The sequence below is a fragment of the Acomys russatus genome, chromosome 26 (assembly GCF_903995435.1).
Source record: "Acomys russatus chromosome 26, mAcoRus1.1, whole genome shotgun sequence".
In the NCBI taxonomy this organism is placed as follows: Eukaryota; Metazoa; Chordata; class Mammalia; order Rodentia; family Muridae; genus Acomys; species Acomys russatus.
In genome coordinates, this window is record NC_067162.1 from 9,488,727 (window position 1) to 9,506,212 (window position 17,486).

At 47.0% G+C, this 17,486-nt stretch overlaps 1 protein-coding gene across 2 annotated transcripts in view; it reads left to right on the top strand.

Annotated features, from left to right (window-relative positions):
- The window catches only part of Rnf150 (ring finger protein 150), a 281,952-nt gene that overhangs the window by 163,654 nt on the left and 100,812 nt on the right, over positions 1–17,486 (top strand). For both annotated transcript variants that reach the window (XM_051168523.1, XM_051168522.1), the window contains exons 5-6: positions 7,293–7,389; positions 14,472–14,682. In XM_051168523.1, coding sequence (XP_051024480.1) covers positions 7,293–7,389; positions 14,472–14,682 — 308 coding nt within the window. The remainder of the gene's footprint in view (positions 1–7,292; positions 7,390–14,471; positions 14,683–17,486) is intronic.

The window sequence follows — 17,486 nt, forward strand, 5'->3', positions numbered from 1 at the left end:
ACCAAGCTGGGAGGCCTCAATGTGTTCGTTTACAAAATCTAGAATTGAACAAAGGTAGCATAGGAGCGAGATCCTGCACTGTAGTAACCCCGCTCAACATGGCATTCAAGTGTCCTGGTCCCTAGTCACATTAATCAGCTAGACACACAGGAAGAGTGCCAACCAGCTCTTCTGCTCCAGCCAAATGATATAATTAGAACAGGGTCAAGCTCTAAGGACAGAGCCTGCCTCTACCTTAAAGCTAGGGCCCTGCAGCTCCCTCCTAACCAGAGAGAGCAGCAGGGCAGGGGTGAGGGTGTGGGGGGAGCTGGGTAAGTTAATCATTGATCATCAGAATAACTCTGAGAAGCATCCTATGTGTTACAAATCTCTTGTACCTTATTGCCCACTTTGTATCTCGCAAGAGTCTCTAAGATGCACAGGGCAAGTATGGAGATAGACTTTGAATTTCATTAAAACAGAACTTGAACTCAGAAAATTGGTCCCCCCAGAGTTTAGGTGGGTTTTCCCCCCAGAAGCCCATGCTCCGTCCACTGTACCTCTTGCTGTGAGCATGGCACATCCCCCCGAGTCAGTCCTGCTGTGTTTAAGGGGCAGAGGGGTTGTTGAAAAGCACCTTTGCTTTGGCTGGAACATGGTTGCCTGGGAAGCCCGAGTCACTGTAAGCCAAATGGCCTAAGACCCCAAAGAAACCAAAGCAAACCTGCCGGGCTTCGAGTAGCTTGCTTTGTCCTCTCTCTTAATATGTCTGTTCTCTGTCTCTCGATTTCTCTGAATCACTCTCTCCCTCCTTCCCCTTTCTCCTTTCCTTTATTTCTCCTTTCTTCTCTCCACTCTTCCTACCATCTTCTCTTCCCTCTCTTTCTTTCTCTTCCTCTTTCCCTTCATCATCTCTTCCTCTCTTTTTCTCTCTCCCATCCTTCTTTTCCTCCTTCTCTCTCTCTACTCTCCTTCCCCCATCTGTTTCTTTTTCTCTTCTTTTTCTCATTTCCTCTCCTCTATCTCTCTATCTCTCTATCTATCTTTTTTGGCTTTTCGAGACAGGGTCTCTCTGTGTCACCCTGGCTGTCCTGGACTCACTTTGTAGACCAGGCTGGCCTGGAACTCACAGCGACCCGCCTGCCTCTGCCTCCCGAGTGCTGGGATTAAAGGCATGTGCCACCACGCTCGGCTTCCTCCATCTCTCTTACATGCCTCCTTTAGGCTTTTTCCATCTCTCTCACATGCGTGGTCCACCCCTTCTCCACCAATGGAAACCACTCCCCAGTTGTCTTGGTAACAGAACAACCGTGTTCATGACCACCAGAGTATAGTTACTGCTGTTCCTGGACATTAGTTCATGTCTCACCTCTTATTTCCCTTTAAATAGCAGTTGTGTTGTTTACCTAAGTTAAATAAGGTGACCTGTGACAAGGAGTGGCGCACCCTTGATCTCCTCATTTCCACAAGCAGGATTTGCCCATCATGAGACTCTAGATGTGCTCAGGGTGGGGGGCGGGGGGCAGGACAGAGTGTTTGGGGAGAAGGAGACAGGTTATGCATTTCCCTGGTTTGGTCAATGAGAAGCAACTGAGTAGTAAATGGGTTCACCCCCTCCTTTCACGTAGAAACCTAGAAGGATGAAATGGCGTGGAAGGAGAGGGCGATGGCAAGTAGGTCAGCGTCAAGAAAGAGGAAACACACAGTGCGTGTCTGTGATTTTTCTCCTTGCTTACCTGCTCGGCCCATTCGTCCTATCGATTCACAATGTGGCCCTGGCTCGTCTTTTCTAACTTTACTTTCCATGTTTGAAATATTCTACAGTTCAGCTCACTTAGGTTTCCCACGCGTATGTAACGCTACCTCTTTAACCTGACTCTAACAAACTCCTCCTTGGAGTTCCTTCTTGTCTCCACCCTTCAAATCCCCCCCATCCTTAGGCTACAGAAGAAACCCTATGATGCCCCATAAGTTCATAAAGTCCTCACACTCTGACTCCATAGCAATTTTATCTATGACTGTTAACGACACTTAATAGTTCAAATCACTTACCCATTGAACACTTGCCATGTAAGCAGTGTGCAAAGAAACATGTAATTAGACTGACCGCTCTTTTGCTACTTTGCTAGTCAGGATAGATTAAGCTTTGCTGCAACAACAACAAAAAAATAAGTCTACTCTTTGTGGCTTACCACAAGCAAGATTCCTCGCTGTCTTCCAGGGGTTCTGCTAACACAGCAGGCAGCTGAGTTGACAAAGCAACCTGCGCTCAATTCTCTCTTCATAACTATTTTCCAGTATCTGTCACGTACCTGTAGCTGCCACGAAGACAGCTTGTGGCTTTCCCATGTGACTTAAAGAGGGCCACTTGGCCCACTAGAAGGACCGTGCTGAGCTGCTAAGACCCTTGAGGTTATGATCCTCATTCTGCGTGTGGGAAACTTGCCTTCAAAGAGGATACGCACTTGACAGGAGAGCGTTATTCTGGGAAAAAATAGAAATGTGAAAACCTCCATCAGTCCCTGGAACCAGGATCGGAGTGTAGAGCCATGTCAACACCCTGACTTATGGAAAGACTTTTCTGTGGTTCGAGTGCCAGCTCTAGATTTTTTCCAGCTCACTGGAGGCTTGACTTCAGTGTGCTTCAGTGTCTTCCTCCAAAGATCGCCAACAGTTTTTTTTTTTTTTTTTTAACCTCAAGTAATGGTCGTGGGTCAGTTGTGTGTATGGCGTGCCCAGAACACAACAGACATCTTCAGTAGCACATATTCACTTAATTTCACTCTCACTTCATCGACAACTTTGAAAAAGTGATTCTGACACTCCAAAGAGACATTTTGTTTGCTAGCTCCGCAAAGGAGATGATGGTGCCCCAGAGAATGAGATTCTAAGGGATTCATAGTATTCAATATGCATGGCACTAAGGAAGGTGACAAGGCTCTCACCAGTACCCAGATCTCACATACACACACACACACACACACACACACACACACACAAACACACACACACACACACACACACACACACAAATCTTTCTTTTTAAATTGCATTTTACTTTTAATGGGCATGGGTATTTTGCCTACATACATGTCTGTGCATCACATGTGTACCTAATGCTCACAGTGGCTAGAAGAGGGCACTGGATGTCCTGGGACTGGAATTATAGAAAGTTGTTAGTTGCCACCATGTGGTGCTGAGACTAGACACAGGGTCCTATAAAAGAGCAGCCAGTGCACAGTGGGCATACCTGCCGAGCCCTCCCTCGAACCTCCAAAGCTACAGAACCGTCATCCTAACTCCAGAGCGGCCACGTCAATGAATCTGTAATAGCACATGAGGGGGAAAAAAGAGAATGGTAAACGTCATCTAATTGGGCAGGAAATCACACAGGGTGGATGAACAGCAGAAAGCACTGGGTGTGGGAAGGAGTATCGGCTGGTTTTTCATGACTACTAAGAGCCGTGAAGACCTAGTCACATCTCAGCAGCACTGTGTGGCTCTGAATCCTGTCTTAGCTGCTTTTCTGTTGCTGTGATAAAATAGCCCCATAAAAGCAACTCAGAGGGAAAGGGTTCACTCTGCCTTACAGTTCCAGGGTTACACGTTCCATCACTATGAGGAAGATGTGGCTGCCGGAGGCTGACTAGCGGTGGCCCAGCCGCACCCAGGAAGCAGAGGGAAGTGGTAGCAATGGGGTTATTGCTAACTCACAGTTAAGGAGTGGCCAGCACTTGTGTTTCATTGTGCTTGGCCGGCCTGCCAGCTGGAGTTGGCTTTTCTTTTATTTTGTGGGGTTTTATCTTAGACGGAATCTTTATATGTAGCACAGGCTGGCTTTGAACTAATGATTCTTCACCCTTGGCTTCCTGATTATTGAGCTTACAGCTGTGTTCTATGATGGCATAAAGCAGTCTCTGTCTCTGTCTCTCTCTGTCTCTGTGTCTCTCTATCTGTCTCTGTCTGTCTCTGTCTGTCTGTCTGTCTGTCTGTCTGTCTGTCTGTCTGTCTCTCTCTCTCTCTCTCTCTCTCTCTCTCTCTCTCTCTCTCTCTCTCTCTCTCTCTCTCTCACACACACACACACACACACACACACACACACACACACACACACACACACACACACACACACACCTGGGATTGTCTTACAAACTCCATTCCCATAAGATAAAATGTTACCAATTGTAGCGGAGTCTTGAAGCTCTGCGATAACTTTCCTAAGATTGAAAAGAAAGAAAACATCCAGTCTGGGAGGGTGAACTTTCAATGTTTTTCCTGCTGTGTATGAGACAGAACTGCAGGGGAACTGTGGTACTTCTGTGAAGGGGGAGACCCTGTCTTAGTCATCTTTGGACCCAGTTCCTGCACAGAACAGAACGGAGGAAGGGAGTGACGTAAGGAGCACTCTATTTTCAGAAGATAAATCCGGCAGCAGTGAGTAGGACGAAGAGAACAGAGAAGGCCTGGCAGCGTGGAGAAAAGTTTAGATGTTATTACAGTGATGAGAAAAGTCATGAGATGACCAACGAGTGGGGGAGGGGGGAGGGGGGAGCAAATGGGACAGAGGAGTCTAGAAAGGGTATGTGAGTGGAGTTGACAAGCATACACGCATGCACAGGTGGAGAGGAGGCCTAGGCCCTTTGATGAACAAACACACACTCACACAGCAAGTCTTTCACCATCATCAGCTCTGCCAGGGACTGTTATAAACACTGAGGTGCTGTGATGGGGAGCAAATAGGGACTTTTGCTCTCACTGGACTTGTACACTCACTGGAAGATGAGTTGGTCCACTGAGAAACAGAATCAATGGGAGAGACACAGAGATAGATGGCAAGAAGAAGGGAGACAGGGGGACACAAGGGAGAAGAGACCGAAGAAGAGATTTCAAGGGTTTGGATTGCTTGGATGTAGGGCTAGCAGGACTGAAGTTGCTCAGCAGGGCGGGTCTTGGGATGCACACTTTTAGACAGGACTTGATACTTCAAGTTCCAAGGCAGGATATCTTCTCTGGGAAAACTCAGCTTTGCTGAGAGCCTTCAGGTGCTTGGGGTAAGAGCCACCTAGATCAGAAGATCCTCTACTGACATCTTCACAGCAAGTCCTGGGCCAGGGCTGGCTGAACAACCAGGCGGCAGAACATCGCTAAGAAGACCCGTGGGATGACAGGGTGAGAAGTAAATGCTGGCCTCTGTGGAGACTTGGGTTGAGCCTCTCACGCTTGAGTAGACAGATCCCCGTTTCACGGATGGCTGAGGACACGAATCAACTTGTCTACGTGTTAGGAAGGGCTAACAGTGGGTCCTGCTGCCATCAGATCTCCCACATAGGCGTCAAAAACACATCACAGATGTGCCACCCAGGAATAGTCCAAGGGACCAAAATGGTCAGCTTCTTCCAGGGGCAACACAAGATGCTTAAGGGGTTTAAACAAGAGCCCGTCTCAATATGGATTCTGAACCAAGGGGTCAACGTGACTTTCGGGGAGGGGTGGGGAACAGCTTCACCTGGTTTGGGTATCAGACAGCCTCTTCTGCTAACCACGGAAGCTATGGAGAGATCTGTCTTCCTCACAGTGCTACAGTGTGACTGGCCCGCTTCCCAGTGCAGGCTGTTCCAAGAGCCATTTTGCCCATATCCTTCATCTGCCAGAACATTCTTCCCTCCCCGTCATGTGTGGGTGACTACCACTCAGCTCCCAGCCCTGCCGGTTCCTCAGGGCTTCACTGCACTTAACCGCTGATCAATCTTCCAGCTGGAAGCCCCCACCCCAAATTCTGGGTACTCCTTTCTTTCAAGATATTTATTTCGTCAGCCTCAGTCTTAGAAGAGGAACCCCAATCACCAACATTCTCTGTGCTAATCCTAAGTATTGAACACAAGTGCTGGCAATGTATTCCCCCATGAAAACAATGAACGGATGCATGAAATCAAGTTCCCAGGGGTGTCCTGAACTGCAGAGTGTCCTGAACAGTGAGTTGGAAAGAGGACCGTGTGGTCTCAGTACTACTGTTCTTCGAAGCCCCAGTCTGCTCCTTCCCGGCCTTTCATTGCAGGGCCATGCATGTTCATGTATGCGTGAGTGATGTGAAGGTATAAGGTCAACCACGAACGTCATGCCTCATGTGCTGTCTACCTTGGGTTTTTTTTTTTTGAGACAAGATTTCTCACTGAAACCGGGGGGGGGGGGGGGGGGGGAGGTGGTCACCATTTTTTCAGGCTAATCTTGCTGGCCAGTGAGCTGGAGCAATCCACTTGTTTCTGCCTCACTGGTGACTGCCAGGGTGATGAGCAGGGGCACCTGGCTTTTGACACACGCCTGGGGAATGTAGCTTGCACAACAAAAACATTATCAACTGAGCTCTCAGCCCTGGTCCTAGCCCACAGACTGCTTAATCATCCTCGGGCACGCTCCGTATTTGCATTCTTCTTCATGAACCTCTCCAGTTAGACGGTGCACTTTTTTTTTTTTTTTTTTTTTTATGGAACTGAAAAGATCCAGGCAGGGGTGGGGTGTTCTAAACGGACCTTCCTACCAAAAGCAGAAAGTTCTGGCTGTTCTTGACCCAGGTGGGAAGTCTTAACATCTGCCCATGGGGAGTCTTTTGGGTGCAGAAGTTTCTGATGCAAATGGCCCATTGGAGTCTCTACGCTGGCTCCTCAGCCAGGTTGGACATTTAGATAGGATGTTGTCTTCACATACCTTTCTCCTGGCAGGCTGACGAGGCCTTACAGCACCTGGCATTTGATACGGACAGGGCAGTTGAGCACAGAGCTGTGTACAGACAGTTATGTCACCCACAGTGAAGCCACGGTCCTTTGCGTCTTCTGACTTGACAACCAACAGGCCACCAGAGCAGCTTAAACTGACCTTTGTGTTTTCTGTTGTTTCCAGGGGCTCCTCTGCCCTTCTGCGTTTGGTGCCCAAATACTAATGGGCATCAGCCCTTACTTTGCAGATATCTTCTGATTGTGGCAAAGAAACTTTTAGGTGGAGGAAGGAGACATAAGCCTTTATAAGTCATCGTGTGCAGGGGACCTTCCGCCCTGTTCTCTTGCCGCTGAGGAAGGGGAGAGATCTCTGTTTCCACAGCTTCCACCTTAAAAACAAAACAAAACCCTGGAAGAGTCTGTTGCAGACCTCATGGGGTGCTCTTGCGAATCAGGAAGATTTGAGGTCAATCTGCACAAGGAAATACTTTGGTGCGGGAGTCCTAGCTCTGCCCCTCAGCGGTTGAGGGACCTCGGACAGGTCAATGGGCTGTAACGGTCGAGGGCTGCCTCAGTTACTAAGGTGTGCGGTTCTCATTCCAGGCACCTTTTCCACAAGTCCTGTGTTGACCCCTGGCTTCTAGACCATCGCACCTGCCCCATGTGCAAGATGAACATTCTTAAGGCCCTAGGGATCCCGGTAAGCACAGCACAGCCTGGAGCCTTGTCGTGTCTGTCTTTTCACATTGCCCCCAAAGCAGGAAGACAGTCCCCTTACCTGGATTTTCCCACGCCCTCTTGTTGTCCTCAGCCAAGGAACTCTGTGGCTGAACCTTCCCTCCCCTTGCCCTGCTCAGGCTGATCACACCATGGCCACCATGTGTCTGTGAGCCGAGGAAGGTGCTGCTTGCGTGCCTCACAGGCATCTCTTCAGAAGTGGGTGAGACACCAGAAGCGGTCCAATGGGTCAGTTGGACACTAATGGCCTCTTTGGTTATCACGCCTACTTTGTCCACAAGGAGATCTCCACGTCTCGGGTGCTTGCTTCCTTCGGGTTCCCGAGCATTCAGGGAGAACTTACCCTGTACCCTGCCTCCCCCCCCCCACCCCCCCCCCACCCAGTGGGAGCAGAGGTCTAAGACCAGGAGTGCAGCTCAAAGCATCTGCTAAACTCACATCTCTGGAGACTCTGAGCACAGAGGAAGTCAGAGTCAGAGCCACATAAGCCCAGCACTGCCATCAAGCGGCTTCTCATTCCGCCAGCTGGCTGGATGTCCCAGGGAAAGCCTTTTCCAGGACTGCATTAAGTGAACACCACAAGTAGTAACTAATGAGATACCAGCTGCTAGGTGTTGTCCTCCCTGGGCCTATGAGGACAGGAAACAAGCCAGGCTACCAAATCCAAGAAGTGTATGCGGAAGAAAACATTGGCATTGTCTGAAAGGAGCCACCTTGCTGCCTGATGCCCCATGCCCCACCCCCACCTGGCTGCCACCTGCCTGATGCCACTCCAGCTCAGTCCTGGACACGCCCTACCTCCACCTTGCTGCCACCTGTCTGATGCCACTCCAGCTCAACCCTGCCCACACTCCACCCCAACCTTGCTGCCACATGCCTGATGCCACTCCAGCTCAACCCTGGCCACGTCCCACCTCCACCTTGCTGCCACTTGCCTGATGCCACTCCAGCTCAACCCTGCCCACGCCCCACCCCACCTTGCTGCCACCTGCCTGATGCCACTCCAGCTCAACCCTGCCCATGCCCCACCCCCACCTTGCTGCCACCTGCCTGATGCCACTCCAGCCCAACCCTGGCCACATCCCACCCCCACCTTGCTGCCACCTGCCTGATGCCACTCCAGCTCAGCCCTGCCCACGCCTCACCCCCACCTTGCTGCCACCTGCCTGTTGCCACTCCATTACAATAAAGCATAAAGAGGATGCAAATGGTCCAGAACGTTATTAAAGGATGAGGGCCAGATCACATGTCAAAGGGCTAAGTAGGAATATCAGAGGGCTCTGTTGGACGATGTGCCCCTGGACCAGCTGTGGCTGCCTTGGCTGCCCTGGGCCAGCTGCCTCAATGGCAGTTGATTTACCAAACACAAAGCCACTCAAGAGACTGGAGCTTTGAGCTAGATTTTAGGCACATTGTACTAGACGTTCAGCCCAGAGTTGTGCACGTGCGGTGCTTTCAAGGATCAAACCAATCACCATGAATGTCAAGCATGAGAGGAAATGTGTATCTACTAGACACTGGTGACTGTGCCTTTCACATTTCCGGCTGTCACTGACTATTTTAAGGAAGAAAGGAAAGTGTACATGTTTTCTTGAAAGTGTGTGTGTGTGTGTGTGTGTGTGTGTGTTGCACGCACACGTGCGCCTGCATGGATGCATGGGTGCGTTTGCATGTGTATGTGTGTACAACCGAATGAGTGCATGTGCATGTGTGTCTTGTGGGTCTTGATTGGGTTTGTTTTCTCAGCCAGTTGAAGACTCAAGAGACAGGAGGTATGTGAAGCAGGAGGGGTGGCAGCAGAGAAAACTCAAGTGGCACGGACAGGATTAGCTGTTGAAGGAAGGCATTTGTTGATGGTGAAGAAACACACGCACACAGCAAACTCAGAGAAAAAGACTGCATAGCAGGAGGCAGGGGCCTGAAAAAACTACACTGCAGTCTTTCCCTGTGAGCTGGGCTTTTAAAGTCTCTGAAGAGTCTTCCTCCCATACGTTAGGGTTGGTCAGTTTGAAGACAGACAAGATAGTTGATTGGTCTGCAACTGGTGTGTGCTTGATGTCCTGATATGGCCAGCCAGTCAGCCAGGAGGGCAGTGGGCCAGGGGCTGCTGGTGGAAGACAGAAACCATCAGGAAGATGCTCCAAGGAAAGCCTTACCTAGGATTGCATACAGTAAACACCACACCTGGGAGCTTGTGAGACACCCTCTGCTGGGCGTAGCTTTCTCTGGGCCAGTGAAAACCAGAAACAAGCCAGACCACCAAATCCATGAGGTACAAAGGAAGATGAGGGGACAACGCAGGAGAAAGAAGCTGGCCGTTTTGGAGATTCACCACTTATTACCTAGCTCTGACACCTTTTTCTAGCCATTTGCCTACAAGGGAATCTGTCTAACTCCTTGTCTCTCACATGCATGAACACATGCATGTGCTCACATGAACATGTGTATGTGCCCTTATGTGCATGCATGCGTGAGCTTGTATGTGTATGTGCATGTGCTGACATAGGCATGTATGTTCTTTCATGTGTGCATTGTGAGCTTACATATATGTACTCACACATGTGCTTGCATAAGTGCATTGTACAAATGCATATATGCAAATATGCATGTGCATGACTTCATATACTCCTTATTACTCGGGACACTTTCACAGCCTTCTTGTCAGTTCTGCTCCCTTAGGTCAAGACAAGAATGGAAAGAATCCTTCCCTCTGTACTTAAATTTTGTGCTGAATATCTGATTTCAATTTTTTTTCCCATGGAAGTATAATTTCTCCAGAAGCTACTTCTAATTGAATTTCCAAATATTGATGTTAATTGTTTCTAAAATAGAAATAGTGTGTGGCCCTTTTGGCTTACCTCCAAACTAAATTACGTTTTAATTTTTAGCAGTTGGACACTCTGGCTGAAACTCTGATTCCTAACAAATCTGTGTAAGATTTGACTCAGCACACTCAACTCCCAGAAAGATAAACATTGGTAGCATCCTTGGGCTTTGCCAAAGATTTTGAAAAGCCAGCTGAAGAACATGACACATCCATACTCACCCCCACAGAACAAGCCGTCCCTGTGAAGAGTGACACACGTGCACTGTGCAGCAGAAGCATCAAAACGTATGGCTGCCCTTCTGGCTCCCGGAGCTCTGTTGTCCTGGTGAAGACAGATCCAGGATCTGAGAGGAGCTTAGGATTTGGTTCCATTCCATCATGTTGTTATCGGGGAGTGCTGTGCAATAATTGGTTGCATTTTTAAACTCTGCATGGACCACACTGCACGGCTGTGTTAATTAAGAAACATTAAAATACTAACATGTGTTTAAGAACGTTTAAGAAATAGTCTTAGTTTTTCCCTATACTCTAGTTTAGTTTAGTTTAGGTTAGGTTAGGTTGCGTTAGTTAGTTTAGTTTAGTTTAGTTTAGTTTAGTTTAGTTTAGTTTAGTTTAGTTTAGTATTGTCCTGTTCAGACAGGCTCTCCCTAAGTAATCCAGGCTTGTCTCAAACTTGTGATCCTCCTGCCTCAGATTCCCAAGAATTCCTGAGACTACAGGTATGCACCACCACACTGGACTAGGGATGTCTTATTTAGGGAGCATCAGGAAGAGCCCATAGCTGCACACTGGTACCAGTTGGTCCTTCACCTCTTTGTCGCCGACTAAGCTCCTCACTTTTGTAGAGCCGGAGCTCTTCAGGGTCTTTTCAAAATCAGACTTATGAATTACACCCGATTCTCCTTGGAAGAGTGTCAACCCACGAGTAACTTAGTTGGGACTTTGACCCACTAGATTATTCAAATGCAGGTGGTACTGTATGTGTTTGCATTTTTGTTCTTTTTAGCTCAGTGCACATGCACCAGCTGTGGTAAGCAACAAAAAAGCATGGGCCAAAGTCCAAGAGCTGGAGACAACTTTTTTTTTCTTTGTACTGCCCCACAACAGGTTTAAACAGTGAGAGCAGATCTCATGGTTGATGAGACCCTCATAGTGATGCATACTTCCCCCTAACATTTGTAAAAAGAAATATTAAATGGAGATGAAAGAAGTAATATTTTTTTAATTTCTGAGAACTCCATACACGTATCCAGTGACCTGCAATGGAAGGCTTTATTATTTCCAGAAGTTTTGTGTCCTTGGCCTACACTGCAGTGCTTTAGCCCCCATCTACACATCTGCTGCAGGTCTTCCTTTCAGAACAATGGTTTTTCCTGAATTTTCCTCCCAAGTGTCATAAAATCCAGGTGTCAGAGGCCGGGAAACACCTCCTACCTCATTGTTTCTCCAGATGTGAACAGGACTCTCACCACCGTTGAACAGAAAACCCTGTGTCGCTAGTGCAGCCACCGGCTTCTCACTGTTTGTTAGCCACTGATTTGTCTGAGGAGTTTCCCCCAAGCTACCTTAATTCCAGTGCCTAGACAAAGTTTGTTAGCAGAGAGCCTTGGCTATGGTCTTTAAGCAGTATGGTCTTGGCTTTTTTCAAAAGATAGAAAAATATGTGAGTATCTATGTAGATTAGATATAAATACACATCTGGAAGGCTAATTTATTATCTCCTACCTCCAAGCCAAAGCTGGCACACCTACCACCATTGACCATTCCAATAAGTATCTCTGTTCCCTCTTCTCTGTGAAGAATAGAGCCAAGTTTATCCTTTCTCCCGACCCATAGAGTAAGAACTTTATTAAAGTATGTTCTGCCAAAGCTGGGGCATGGGAAAAAAAAAAAACAGGGTCACAATTTCAAAGATCGCACAAGCCGTTGTTACACACTCATACATTGGGCTGTTTGTGAGAGTGAGTCACACTGACAGCCCCTAGAGAAATGTCTTCCATCCAACACCCTGCCCTTAAATGTTTTGTTTAATAAACACCTTTACATAGCATACCCCAATTTTTCGCAGAACTTTATAGTTCTTAAAGTGTTTTCTCAAATCCTCCTGACATTGATGTTGGCAAGATTCTAATATGCCCAAGTTTTGAGAATGGAAAATCTGAGATTCTCATAAAAGACTCAAATCAATATTTGAGCATCTAACTGTTGTGGTGTGATGTGGAGGCCTAGGAAGCAGAGCCAAGACAGTGTGGGCACTGCTCAGTGTCACACCTGTGAACAGTGGCGTGAGAACATCACACTGACAAATGACCACCAAACCCAAGGCACCACGGGACCAACGACCACTACCTCAGAGGGAGCTCGCCTTAGAAACGGTGACACTGTTGGGAATGAAGAGAGGCTAGCAATCACCAGGGGTCAGTTTGAAACCTTAGGATGGGGAGCAGGAGGGTGGTGGGCAAATGTCATCCTGAGCAGAGGGACAGTATATGATGACACACTGAGCTGAGAGCACATGTGTGTGCTCTCTTTCCAGAGGCTGACGGTGAGAGCAGAGTAAGAAGCTGGCCTAGGCAGCATGCTGTGTCTTCTCATGTAGGCTCATATACCCTGTACCTTACACAGAAGAGGACGCAGGCCCCTGTTGTGGTCAATTCACTGTGCTTGTGGTGATGGTGGTTGTGTTTGCTGATGGTGGCGTTTCTATAGGCGTTGTCGTAGCTATCCTTGTGGTGGTTGATGTTGTAACTGTTGGTGGTACTGTGGATGGAGGAGTAGGCGTGGTTGGTGACGGCGATGTGGCTCTTGTAGATCTCGTGGTTGTTGACTCTGTGATTGGTGTGGCCATTGAGGCTGGTGTCACTGTAGTGTTGTGGTTGTTGGTGCTGTTCCATAGGAACCTCTGGGGACAGAGCACAAGGGAGAAAAGAGAGACTGATAGTGGGGAGAAAAATGTTGATCAGAATGGCTGTTCCCATCCCAAATCCAACTCAACAACTTTAGTCAACAGTGAACTAACTGGCCATTCTATGAACTGCCTTGTGACAAGTTGGGTGTTGCTACGTTGGCTCACTTCTGACAGAGACAGCAAAAGCAGAGGAACAAGAGAGCAGAGAAAAGACACGAGCTGGCTTTGAGGAATTGTGGGAGAGTGGCCGCTCCGAGATGACAGTCGCAAGTGCAAGTGTGATGCTCAAACGACAGCCCCCACACCGCACGGCAGATCTCCTCAGTGCTCCCCACATGCTCGTGACTTACAGGACTTATAATATCCTGTGAATATAACACTAGCATTGTGGTCCTATTCAGTGCACACCTGGGGTTCTCTTCACTCGGCCTTAGCTGTCATGCTCCGCAGACTCCAAGAGCTAGAAATCATGGAGTTATCATCCTTCGTGACAAAGAAATTAACATACAAGACAAACAAACCTCCAGACAGAAAAAGCTGTATAACAAGTTCCAGGCAGCCAAGACTACATACTGGAGGCAGGAGCCTGTCACAAGAAAAGAGACAGAGCCACAACAGAAGAAGAAGGGGAGTAAAGGATTTGTCTAGTATGTGACCAGAACTATGTTAAATATATAGAAATGGTTTTCTACAGTTGGTTTTTGGCTTGTGGTTTTTAAAAAGTAGCCTTATCCTGTGTGCAGGCGTGTGTGCATGTGTGTGTGTGCGTGTGTGTGTGTGTGTGTGTGTGCGCGCGCGCATGCGCGTGTGTGAATGCATGTATCATCGCTGTATAATTCCCAATGATTAAGACTCTTCTCCTTCCTACTTTCATATCATGTTTGGAAACAATGCATGAGGCTGACAATAATTAGCAGGCTGCCGGCTCCATCCTCTGTGGGGAAATAAACTCTCTATATAAAAGAAAGTCCCAGTTTTATCATTATAAATAAAGACCATGCATTCCTCCTAACTAGCTATTTAAATATAGAGGGGTTTTTTTTGTTTTGTTTTGTTTTTTGTTTTGTTTTTTTGAAACTCTTTATCCTTGTATCTAAAAGGAACCTTTGGAAAGAAAATTTGTGAAGATCTTTTTATGACAATGGAAACTATGTAAACAGTTTTTAAATAAAGCGGCTTACAAACACAACAGGGGAAACAATGAGCTCAATTTTACACTCAGACAAAATATTTAGGCTGCAGATGTTGCGTCTCTAAAATGAGGCCGTGCTCTAAAATGGATCTTTTTTGTCATTTTTGTTCCCCTCAGCCCAACGCTGACTGCATGGACGACTTGCCCATTGATTTTGAGGGCTCTCTAGGAGGCCCACCGACCAATCAGATCACAGGAGCCAGTGACACCACTGTAAATGAAAGCTCTGTCACTCTGGATCCTGCTGTACGGACAGTGGGGGCCCTGCAGGTGGTCCAGGACCCAGATCCTACCCCTCAGGAGGGAGAAGCCATCTTTACAACTAACAGTAAGTACTGTGTTCCAAGGGGCCATCACCCACAGGCTTATTACCTCAAGGGGATTGGAGGACAAATGTAATGTCTCTTTGTGTGATGGTTGATACTGTCAGCTTGACAGCATTTAGAATTATCTAGAAGACAAGCCCCTAAGCAAGCCTGTGAAGGTATAGATTAGGTTAGCCTCTGGGACTGCCTGTTAAAGACCTGTCTAGATTAAGTTAATTGATGTGGGAGAACCCTTTAACTATGGATGGCATCGTGCTAAGGGCTGGGGTCTTCGACTGAATAAAAAGGAAGCAGAGAACTGAGCACTCCAGTTCACTGCTCATTGCTTCCTGGCTGCGGATGCAATGCGAACAGCTGCCTAAACTTTCCGCCACGCCTTCCCTGAGGCCCAAGAAGGCCAGCCTGCCTTCTGACGTCAGGGCACAGGTAAGAGAAAGGAATGTCGGACACGAAGCCACCACCCACACTGTGTGTGTTGTGCGTGGGAGGGTATTGAATGCACCTGCGTCTGCAGAAGCCTGCCTGATCTGTGTGCAGCTTTCCAATTGCCGGAGACTCACTTGCACATGGCACGTCTTTATTTTAGTTATTTTCTTTCATTAAGGGACAGGCTCCTGTTATGTTGCCTAAGCTAGCCTCAAATATCTGCCACCATCAAGCTCGGTCTGCAAGTGTGTTCTATGGGTTATGACATTGCTTCAGATGGGCATTTTTAGATGCTACCTGGCTATCCTGCTCCTCCTACACGGACAGTCACTAGGTCCTGTGCTGTTTGCTGGGAATTGGCATAAAAATATTTAAATATCCGTGTGAGTGCTGAGTTTGAAGCTAAAATCTGAAGTACCTACCGTTTAGTCAGATACAGTAAGAGATAAAAAGCCTTGGGAGTTCTAAGAATATCAGCATACAGATTAACTAAGTTCAAAGTTAAAAGAGTGGGTGGATAATGTAGTTTTGAATAAAGTGTATTTCTTTCTCTTGATAGAAGCAACGTATTCGCTATGGAAAGGTAGAAAGGCAAATTAAATCATCATGGCTTTTTCCATTGAAGTCAACCTCTTTTTTACATATTCCTGATTTTCATAGAATCTATAAAATTGGGCTGAGACTAGTATTTTCTCATTAACTATTAATTATTGGAAGACTGAAAGATAAAAAAAAAATTTTCAAAGAGACCTCAGGTGGGTTACCGCCAATCCAGAAATAGTTACTTTTATTAATATGCTCTATTTTCTTTTTCTTTGTTTGCATACATTCTTGGGGTGGTGGGGTGTGCTTGTGTGTCACTGCACACATGTGGAGGTCACAGGAGAAAGTACAGAGTTGGTCCTTTCACCATGAGGGTTTGAGGGATCAAGCTCAGGTTGTCAGGCTTGGTGGCAAGCTCTCTGCCAGGCGAGCCATCTCACCAGCCCATCATGTCACGCTGTTTTCTGATGGCATGAAGGCAACACCACAGATGCTAACTGCTGAGCATTCTAACTGTAGGATTCCCACAGAACTTCCACAGAAGTAACGTGAGAAAAAAGTAGTGTTATGTACCGCACTGGCGTCATTGGTGTGTGTGTGTGTGTGTGTGTGTGTGTGTGTGTGTGTGTGTGTGTGTGTGTTTTTAATCTCAAATTGAAACATTGAGCCGTAGACACTTGAGATTCCTTAAAGATTGATTTGATCCCTTCTGTTTTCACAGTACTGTCACATATGATGTCTTGGAAGCCATGCAAGGGATGTGAATTGTCTAGTACTATAGTAGAGAAAAATGTAGCTGGGTAATGCTCACTTGAATAATACACTTTGTTTAACCAAATAGAGGCAAAATACTTGACATTCTTTTAGCTTGCAATCGGTCCTCAGAATGCGGAATGCAGTCCGTCCTTTCTGTGTGTTGTGATTTAGGCTAGACACACTAGACATGCTCAGCAGTCCCGTGTGACAAGTGGTTTGCCATACTGCGGCTCACAGACAGGAATGCGATCAGCAAAGTAAAGGAGACCCTTGAGGTTTATTTGTTCTTGTTCTTGTTTGTTTGTTTGCGGGTGTTGTTGGCTTCGTTGGTTGGTTGGTTGGTTGGTTTTTTATTTTATTTTGTTGTTTTGTTTGGTTGGTCTTTTGAGACAGAGTTTCTTTGTGTAGCAGCCCTGGCTGTCCTGGACCTCACTCTGTAAACCAGACTGATGTCGCGTTCACAGAGACCTGCCTCTGCCTCCCAAGTGCTACGATTAAAGGTGTGTGCCACCACTGCCTGGTTTGACTTTGTGTTTGTTGGTTTGTTTGTTTGTTTGTTTGTTTATTGACACAGGGTTTCTTTGTGTAGCCCCAGCTACACAAGTCCTGGAACTTGCTATCTAGACCAGGCTGGCCTTGAACTCAGAGATCCTCCTGCCTCTGCCTCCAAATGCTGGGATTAAAGGTGTGTGCTGCCACCATCTGGTGTTGTTCCTTTTTTTTTTTTTTTTTTTTTAAATCAGAATATGCTTCTAATTTTGGCCACATGGAGGCTACAGACCAGAGGAGTGAATGTGTGACCCAGGTCAGCAGTAAGTTCTCTCTGCAATACGCAAGTGGAGTCTTGTGATGTTTCTATTATTAAGCACCTGCTCTCACCATTGGGCTAATGGGCTTATTGAAGAACATAGGAAGGTCTGATAAAAAGTTACCAGCAGCCCAAAACCATGCAAGCCCACAAGAAAAACAAAGTAAAAAGTGGGTCATTCTTCTTGCAGTAGGATGATTGAATTGACCAAAGACAACATATCATGTATTGGACTCTGTGGTTCAAAATTGTTTGTATGCTTCTCATAGACTC